General features: G+C 46.9%; 1 protein-coding gene across 1 annotated transcript; it reads left to right on the top strand.

The window, feature by feature from the left end:
* Positions 1 to 5,755, top strand: LOC311356744 (uncharacterized protein). Its single transcript, XM_084476591.1, has 2 exons — positions 1 to 156; positions 3,084 to 5,755. The coding sequence occupies exon 2, from the start codon at positions 3,092 to 3,094 to the stop codon at positions 5,198 to 5,200; it is 2,109 nt and encodes a 702-aa protein (XP_084332717.1). The 5' UTR covers positions 1 to 156; positions 3,084 to 3,091; the 3' UTR covers positions 5,201 to 5,755.
* Positions 5,756 to 9,971: the final 4,216 nt, after the last annotated feature.

Here is a 9,971-nt window from a genome sequence, read left to right as displayed (position 1 = left end):
TCTGTGCAGCTGTCACTCGCCGAGCAGTGTATTATACGATATATCATCTATTATTAATATTCTTGCTATTATACCATCCATTATACGTCCACTCCGGCCCGGCGAGTGAGCGCAACGGATCACTTTCGGTGCGGTTGGAAGCAACAAATCATACAGGTCAGTTTTTTAATCTCTTTCCATTAATGCATAGCTCCGTGCTGGTTACGCCAGGTGTTGAAATACAAGAACAAGAAAGCAAGCAAGTTAGTAGAAATAAAGACAGAACGGGGAACATTAAGAAGAAAGACGGAGAAAAAATAGCTTACTATTATCTGAATAGGTGCCCTTGCATTGTTCTCTCTCTCTCTCTTTCTTTCTCCTCTCTCCCCCGCCTCTCACCCTCTCTCTCCCTATATATCTCTCCCTCTTTCTCTGTATCTTCCCTCTCTCTGTAAATATGTCTTATCGCTCTTTGCAAAATTAGGCTATGGCATTTTTGGCATGGTGTAAAGAGTAGCTCTATCGTGGATTTTGTGTGCAAATAATTCCTTTCGATATATGATTTCCTCGACAAATTGTAAAACTGTAGGCCTATGTTGTAGTGCAGAATAGAAAAAGGTCATAAAAGCGACCAAAAATATAGCCCATGGCTATCCTGCGAAACTGGGAGTTTTTGAAAAGCCGGTGAGAGAAAATCCAGAGCTGATAAGAGATGGCAGGGGGGCACTAAAATGGGGGATGGAGACCCTAGCCTCTCTAGCAGCACAGTCGGCGTGTTCATTGTCTTCAGCTTCCGCAATCTTTTCTTATGACATCATCAAATTATATTTTCAATCATCCTTTTGAGCCTCTTTTTGTTTGACATTTACATATCACGTATTTTCAAACCATTTTGCATGTCAAACTGCATTCCCGCTTTGGGACCTAAATTAATCCCTAATTATCAACTGACGAAATCCATCCAATCGTATCTTTTGACGTAGGCCTAATCGGTGACCAAACAAATAAAGTCGAGTACAGACCGGGCTCGACGCCTCGGTCAATGGAAGATTTGGGGATGGTGGGTTGAGTCCCTATGGAGGCTGGTCTCTGCAGAGAGCAGGTAGGCCTACGCAGGCATCAAGTTTCTCTAACGCCCACCACATTTATTCAATAAAATCAGAATGGGCAAAAAAATGTTTTTTTTTTGGGGGGGGGGCTAATTAGAGAGACTACACGGGAGAGACGTGTGGTCGCGGAGTTACAACAAAGAGGAAAAGCCTCGGCGTCTTCTTACGCCGAGTGGGTTTTTGGCCAGGGATCCGAGCATTAATGTGCGTAATGGATACGATGGCCTATCGCCGCGCGGCGCGTGGCGCACCCTTTCTTGATTGCAGCACTACGGACAGCTCCCTGACCCACCCACCCATCCATTACGGCAGTTATTACACATTCATACCATGTAGGCCTATTAGCTTTCATTATTACAGTAAGCACGGCATAATTGAAACCGCACGCGCAATACATGTTTGCATATCTCGCGTCACGTTGTGAGGGTTGGCCATTTCTCAAGGTGTGGACGTATGTGTAATTCTACCCGACTTGGTACTGTTCCCGTGTTATGTCCTCTTCATTCCAGGCAGAAGATTGTTTCGGGGGTATTGGGTTAAAGAGGGCAGACTGTTCTTATTGTTATCTAACTGGTTGTTCCGGTTTGTGAGGTTCCTCTGCTGACTTCTCCATTATCTCAGAGGGAAGCTGCTCTGATGTGCAACCCTCGCCTCTCTCTCTCTCTCTCTCTCTCTCTCTCTCTCTCTCTCTCTCTCTCTCTCTCTCTCTCTCTCTCTCTCTCTCTCTGTCTCTCTTTTCTCTATTCTCTATCTGTCCTCTCTTTCTCTTCTTTCTCTATTCTCTCTTGTGGATAAACACACACAGCCTGTGTGTGTGTGTGTGTGTGTGTGTGTGTGTGTGTGTGTGTGTGTGTGTGTGTGTGTGTGTGTGTGTGTGTGTGTGTGTGTGTGAGAGTATGTTTCCATGTGTGTTATGTAGTAATAGTAGTAGATAGTACTACTAGTTTACTAGTATATTATAGGGTTTTAGCAGCAGCGTCTTAGTAGTAGTTGTAGTTATAATAGTAGAAGTAGTAGTACATCTAGTAGTAATACTTAAATACTAGAAAATATATATTAGAAAATATGATAGAAATATTACATTGTGGTCGTAGCAACTATTAGCAATAATAGCAGTTTTAGTACTAGTAGTACAAGCAGTATTAGTAGTGAAGGTTGGCAGTATTAAAGTAAGTAATACTAGTAGTATTAGTAATTAGTCGTAATATTGCATTGATATGGGTCTACAGAGTTGGCAGACATGTATGCTCTATGTAGGCTCAAGGTCTAGTGTAGAAGTTATTAGCATTAGTGGTAGTTGTCTCAGCATTAACATTAGTGGTCAAATTCCAGTGTTGGCAGACGTCCACAGTGAGTTGTTACTCTGTGTGTCTGTGAGTCCGTTGGTCTATATTATTAGTAACATTAGTACTATTAGTATACATAGTGGCAGTACAGCAGCAAGGATAAGTTACATTAGCAGAAGTGTCGTAGTGTATTGACGGAAAGTGTTGGCTGACATCCATAGTAAGGGTTACACTGTGAGTTCAGAATGAGTTGGTCAAAGCCTGGTTCCCAGGCCCGGCCGGCTTGTCTTCCAGCCAAGCTGTGTGGGGCTCTGGCCCCACAGAGGAATGCACTCCAGCCCTCTCTCACAGAGCTCCGAGCCTGGCCAAATCTGGCTCTAATCTAGGCCCTATAGACATGGAATATTCACAGTGAGGGTTATCCTCACTGATCTGGGAAAGGAAATTTGGGAAAATTGGAAAAGTAATGAAATATTTTTTGGCATTTTGGCAATTCTGTTGGATAGTTATGTTAATGTAAGAAGGGTTGTGTTTTATGAAATGGTTTGATAGGACTATGATGATGTTCTTCTTCATCATATTCGTAGTCCAAAATAAATAATCCCCAATAAACTGGGAATTAATGGATCACGGTAATCTATATAATAAAAAAATAATGTACGTCAAAATTTAAAAAAATAATGTACGCCGTCTGCATCTGTTTGTGCAGGGGTCGCCATGGGAGGAAAACTGAGCAAGAAGAAGAAGGGCTACGACGTGAGTGACCCCAAGGACCTGAAGGATGAGATCACAGCCGCGGCCGTCGGCGCCGTGGAGTCAGTCCAGGCGGCTGTGGAGAGCGCTCTCCCCGCCGAGGCGGCCGGAGTGACTGCTGAGGTTGGCGAGAAAGCGTCGGCTGCGGTGGAAGAGGTCGTGAGCTCGGCAGTGGCGGAAATAACACAGGCTGCGGCGGGCATGATGGGGACGGGGGACTCCAAGGAGGCTGAGGCGGCACCTAAGGGGGAGCCCGCTCCGGCTCAGAAGGACCCGGAAGGACCGGCTGCAGTGGAACCGGCTGCAGTGGAACCTGCTCCCGTTCCTGAAATATCAATAGAGGAACCCGCTCCGGTCGAGAAGGACCCGGAAGAACCGGCGGCAGTGGAACCGGCTGCAGTGGAACCTGCTCCCGTTCCGGAAATATCAATAGAGGAACCTGCTCCAGTTGAGAAGGACCCAGAACCGGCGGCAGTAGAACCTGTCGCAGTAGAAACAACAGCTGAGGTAGAGCCGGAAGCAGTAGAAACACCAGCTGAGGTAGAACCTGTTGCAGTAGAACCGGCTGCAGTAGAAACACCAGCTGCAGTAGAACCTGTTGCAGTAGAAACACCAGCTGAGGTAGAACCGGCTGCAGTAGAACCGGCTGCAGTAGAAACACCAGCTGCAGTAGAACCTGTTGCAGTAGAAACACCAGCTGCAGTAGAACCTGTTGCCGTAGAAACAACAGCTGAGGTAGAACCGGAAGCAGTAGAAACACCAGCTGCAGTAGAGCCGGCTGCAGTAGAACCTGTTGCAGTAGAAACACCAGCTGCAGTAGAACTGGCTGCAGTAGAACCTGTTGCAGTAGAAACACCAGCTGCAGTAGAACTGGCTGCAGTAGAACCCACTTCAGTTCCAGAAATGTATTTAGAGGACCCAGAACCTGCAGCAGAAGAACAAGTGGCAATCAAACCTGTTGCAGTAGAAACACCGGCTGCAGATGAGGCTGTTGCAGTAGAACCTGCTGCAGTAGAACAAGTGGCAATAGATCCGTCTACAGAAGAACTCACTCCAGTTCAAGAAATATCTGTTGAGGAACCTGCTCCTGTTCCCGAACCAACAGTGGAAGTGGCTGCAGTCAAAACACCAGCTGCTGTAGAACCAGTGGCAGTAGAACCATTTGCAGAAGAATCAGCCGTTGAGGAGCCTACTTCTGTTCAGGTGAACCCAGAACTGGCTCTAGTTGAAGCCACTGAGGCTGCAAAATGTGACGCTCTAGACGACGCACCTGCACAAACCCAGGAGACACCAGTGGAGTGCTCACCAGTGGAGCAGCCCGAACCTGAGCCTGCTGAGTCCCCTGTGGAGGTCTCCCCCCTGGCACCAGAACCGCCCGTGATTGAGCCAGAAGCCTACACAGAGATGCCAGAAGTCCAAGCCCCCAGTGCAGCTGTTGAGACTGCTCCAGAGACTGTCACCGAGTCAGAAGCCGATGTCGAAGGAACAGCAGCGACTGAACTCCAGCCTGAGTCAATAGAGGTCGCTCCGATTCCAGTGTTGACTCCCCAAGCTGGGGCCGATGCAGTTGAGGAGCAGGGCTCAGCAGAAGTCCAGCCGGAAACGGCACCGCCAGAGGCCTGCGGAACCGAACCAGAACCAGCGACAGAAGTCCCAGTGACCGAAGTTACACCTGAGCCCGAAGCCCCGGACGCCATTGCCGAGGTTATCGCTGTGAGCGAGGTGCCAGCGGAAGTGGAAGCGTTGGTTGAGGTCTCGGCAGCAGAGGAGGAGATAATGACCGAGCCCCAGGTGGTGACCGAGATGGAGAACGGCGATGCAAAGAGTCACTCGGCCGCGGAGGAGGAGGAGCAGCTGGACTCGCCGCCCGCGGTGAACGGAGTGTCCAGCGACTCCAGCGCTCTTTCCGAGGAGCAGGTGAACAACGCCGAAGCCGAGCTGCAGGTGAAAGCCTCCACTGAGCACCGTGAATTGGATGTGACCAAAGACTTATCCTTGAACGCCCCCGAAGACGTGTCTGACATGGTCAAGTCCATCAGCGCTGCAGACAACCAGGCTGTGGAGCTGGTCTGAAGGCAATCTTTCGAACCAATCAAGCCAATCCAGCGCCCTCCTTGGTTGAGGATGCCGGAAAGCTGATGAAATAAAAAAAACGCCCGACTTTCTATTATGTGATATGTCAAAAACAAAACACCACCACCAAGATCTCTCGTGGTTACTCAGGCGAAAAGGACTGACGTGGTTGAGCGAAGAGAAGATAACAACACGGAACCACTTTAGGGTAGTTCAGACAAAGTGCAACTGAAAGTGAGAGAGAGGGCATAAGGCGAGTGTGTGAGGAGGGCCGTGTGTATGTGTGTGAAGTATTTAAGGAGGAAGAGAGCAAGGAAGAGAGAAACCAATCGGAGCCAGATCGTGGACTTGAGGAACGGAAGTAAAAGTACTGCCTACTGCCTTGAAACCTTTGAGTATAGCGACGCGGGGTTTAAACAGACATTTAATATTAGCGTATGATTCGAGCTAGTCTTTCACATATCCTTTACATAACGGTACAAGCTGTATGCAGCGGTTCTTTTGTAATAATGCAACCTGAGGATGAATGTTTAATTAATCGTTTGATGTAGAGAATAAAAACAATATAGTCCACTCAGTCCCTTTCCTTTTTCATATGCACTCTCCACATCAACTCGACAATATTATTGCCACCACTACAATGTATGTATTGAATGTAACTAACAGTTGAATGTATCTGTTCTCTGTGTTAATTATCAGCCGTAGTTACATTTCATTATTGAAAAGTAACAGACAATCAAACTACCCCAAAAAACAAATCAGTTGCCAGGGTTATCTAAAGATGTAAGGTTCTGTTGGTCACATCAGTATGAGCATGAGCCAAGATTGGTGGTTCGGCTGGCCAAACAAGCATTTACAGCATACTGAGTTAGTTATCTCTCTCTCTCTCTCTCTCTCTCTCCCTCTCCCTCTCCCTCTCCCTCTCTCTCTCTCTCTCCCTCTCTCTCTCTCTCTCTCTCTCTCTCTCTCTCTCTGTGTCTCTGTCTTACATCATCACTCCCAGGGTTAGAAGCAGAAGGGTGATCTGGAGGGGGAAGGGCAGGAATGCCTCTAGGAAGGTGGGGGTGGTGGTGGTGGTGGTGGTGGGGGGGGGGGGGGATTCCAGATAGAGAGAGAGCAGGATAGAGAGGGGGTTGACAGTGCGCCGGGTAACAGGGTGGGGGGGGAGGATGGAGGGCAAGAGAGCCCCGTTCGCAAATGGAGAATGGATATAAATTCAAAGTAAAGCGATACCTGATTGAAGAGACACACCTCAACCCTCCGGTACCAGTCTTTCTTGAGCTCCTGATCCCATTAGATATTGACATGTTTGAACTAGATATATTCGATTTAATTACATGTATATATTCATATTTTCTTCTTTTTGCTGTAGGCCTTTGCTTTTTTTTCACTTAGAGACAAACATGAACGTGTGAAAGAGAGAGAGAAATATATTTACATTTTTAACACCCAGTATCAAACACTATAAAACCCCAAAATCAAATCCCGGGTTAGTGGTGTTGACCAGGTTAGGACATTCAGATGGCCCAATGTCGCCTTGTCTCCTAGCACCCTACCCTCCTAGTCCCCTAGCCTCCTTTGTCTCCTGGTATCCAAGTATCTATCTCCTAGCCTGCTAGTCTCTTAGCCCCTATATAGTCTTCTTCCTCTCTAGCTTAAGACCCTCCTAGCTTTTTCGCGTCCCAACCTCCTACCTACCTTGCACTTTGAGTCTGCCTCGTGTATGAAACGTGCTACTGTATATAAATGAAGTTGCCTTGCCTTGCCTTGCCTACCTTCCTACTCGCCTATCCTCTTAGCCTCCTATCCCCGCTGGCTTCCTACTCACATATTCTCCTAGTAGAATAGGAGCCAGCCATTTGTTGAAAACCCTCAAGAACCTGGGAGTCTCTGACGACTGCATGCTAAAGCTAATGTAATTGGGTGGTTGGCAATAAGCGTGTACAAATAAGCGTGTGTGACGAGTACGTGTCAAAGTGTGTGCTTGTGAACGTTTTTTGGGTTACGCAAGCCTGTGTGAAAGACACTCGACACTCGACACTCGACAGAAGTGCGTTCGTGTGGGGGGGCTGTTTGTGTTCAATACATATCTCGAGAGGGTCGGGGTTCTGCCCGTGGTTTTGGGCCTTTCCCGTATGAATACACCTACCTACATCAGTGTGTGCTGCTCTCCTCTACACACACACACACACACACACACACCCTGCTGGCCCCCACACAGTTCTCACAGGAATGCACTAGAAACCCTGGAGGCTTTTTGTTTGTGTGTATTTATGTGTGTGTGTGTGTGTGTGTAGCTGTATGTGTAGCTGTATGTTTCTGTGTGTTTGTGCGGTTGTGTGTGTGTGTGTGTGTATGTGTGTGTGTGTGTGTGTGTGTGTAGCTGTATGTTTCTGTGTGTTTGTGTGGTTGTGTGTGTGTGTGTGTGTGTGTGTGTGTGTGTGTGTGTGTGTGTGTGTGCTGACCTGCTACCATGTTCTGCTCCTCTCCTCTGAACAACTTTATCAACGAGTGTGTTTGATATGTTGACGTAGGAGCAAGGGCCGGACATGGAGCGAAGGTCACCGAGACACGAGACCTTTATCAAACTTCTCCACCTCACTGATCATACATCTGCAGCCTTTAGTTCAGTGTTAAAAGCAGAAGGATCAACTGAAAGTGTGATTACCAAAGAGAGAGAGAGAGAGAGAGCGAGAGAGAAACTGAAATACTTTGTTATCCACAACCAGCTTGTCTGGTTGATCATGTTACACTGACAGAGGAATTCAAACCAGAGGAAGTTTTCACCCACATGAGGAAGATAAAATAGACAAGCACGGAATAGAGAAACCCCCAAAGCGTCACATGATGACAAGTACCTTATGACAGAGAACTTCATCAAACAATAAGTAACAACACCAGTTAATCTCCTTTTTGACTGGTTAAGAAGTAACAGATGGTTATTCACAAGGGCTACCTGGATTACTACATTTAGACCACTTATTTTCAATTGTAGATGTGTTGAATTAAAAAAAACAAATCCAGTGATCTATTGAAGTGAAAAAATAATCAAACAATAGCTAGTAGTAGGACCAAAAAAGTAGGAACCAACCACAAAGTCAGTGTTTACATTAAATGTCAGAATGAAAGATAGAGACAGATACTTCGCCACAGCCAGGTCTTGAAATAATGTCAGCATTGTTCCGCTATGAGAAAATATTACTGTTTCTTCACCAGAAAAAAATGTCTCCTCTTGTGAATTTGAAAGCATAGCCAGCGGAAGGATTTAGTTTCAGCTACAATGTTATATAATGCACGTGTTTTACATTGTGTTCTGGCAAAGGAGGAGCCCTGTAAATCCTTACAGCAGATGAAATGAATAACATTATTTAGTACATGTGTAGGTTTACTACATTACTATAGTTGTGTTTCAGATGAGAGGGTGAGTGGAGAAGGAATGAGATGATGACAAACATGAACCACCTTTTTCACTTTCTGAATTACACATTGACACATACCGGTCGCTTTCAACGGGGTCATAGTTCACCATCAACCACTGTTACGTCAACCTATTTCTCTCTCTCCCTCTTCTCTCTCTCTCACTCTCTCTCTCTCCCTCTCCTCGCATTCTCTCTCTCACTCTCTCTCCACTCGTGTCTCTGTTTCATTCTCTCTCTCTCTCTCTCTCTCTCTCTCTCTCTCTCTCTCGTCATTCCGAGAGAATATCTACCACTACCTCTTCCCCCTTTCTCTCCTGCCTCCATGCTTCTCTCTTTCTACTTCTCTCTTACTCGTTCTCCTCATCTCAACCTATCTATCCCTCCTCTCTCTCTCTCTCTCTCTCTCTCTCTCTCTCTCTCCATTTCTTTCCACTCTTCATCTATCTCCCCTGCCTCTCTCTCCCCCTCTCTCTCCTACTACCCTCTCTCTCTCTTCCTCCCACTCCCTCTCACACTTCCCTATCCAGCATGGCCCCCCTCTATACAGTCTCTGGTTGAACTGGGGTGCGTAGGTGACATAGCTGAGTGAGACCAGCTGCATCGCCTGGTTACCTCGACACTAGCAGCTCTATATGCCGCGTCGCCCGGTTGCCATGACACTAGCAGCTCTATACGACGCCGCTGGCACTGGGAGCGCTCGCTACGTCTCTCAATGTATCCCTTTTTATCCTCTCACAAGACATAGATTCATTCTGCTCTGTCACTCACTGACTCCTTTGAGAAGCGGGAAGAGAAAAGGGGAAATGTGTGTGTGTGTGTGTGTGTGTGTGTATTGGTGTGAGTGTGTGCGTGTGTGTGTGTGTGTACGGATCCAGAAAGCTAATTAATGTCAATGTGATCTCAGTGGAAAAAAGAGTGGCAAAAAAGTGTTGCTTCTAAGCAAAACCTACTATAAGCTTACTGATGGTAAACCAAGGGTTATACATGCTGATGTAATTCTAGATATTTTGGATGGCTTGTAGATGCTAATGATGGACCCAATGTTGTGTGTGTGTGTGTCTAATTGTGTTCAGGTGTGTGTGTGTGTGTGTGTGTGTGTGTGTGTGTGTGTGTGTGTGACAGGCTGTGACAGTAATAACGTTTTTTTTCATTAAGATGAAGATACCACCATCATCCCCCCCACCAACCACTTTCACCAAACATCCAACAGCCAATCAGCAGCAAGGGGAGGGTGTGTGCACGTGGGTGTGTGGGTGGGTTGGCCGGTTTGAGTCAGGTGGCTGGACCAGAGGAACAGCCAGTCACTGTTTGTTATTCAAATGAGACGCAGCAGGCGTCACAAGTGCAGGCAC

Source organism: Micromesistius poutassou (genome assembly GCF_964030765.1).
Source record: "Micromesistius poutassou genome assembly, chromosome: 12".
Classification (NCBI taxonomy): Eukaryota; Metazoa; Chordata; class Actinopteri; order Gadiformes; family Gadidae; genus Micromesistius; species Micromesistius poutassou.
Note: the sequence above shows the minus strand (reverse complement) of the source record. Positions and strands in the feature narration are given on the sequence as shown.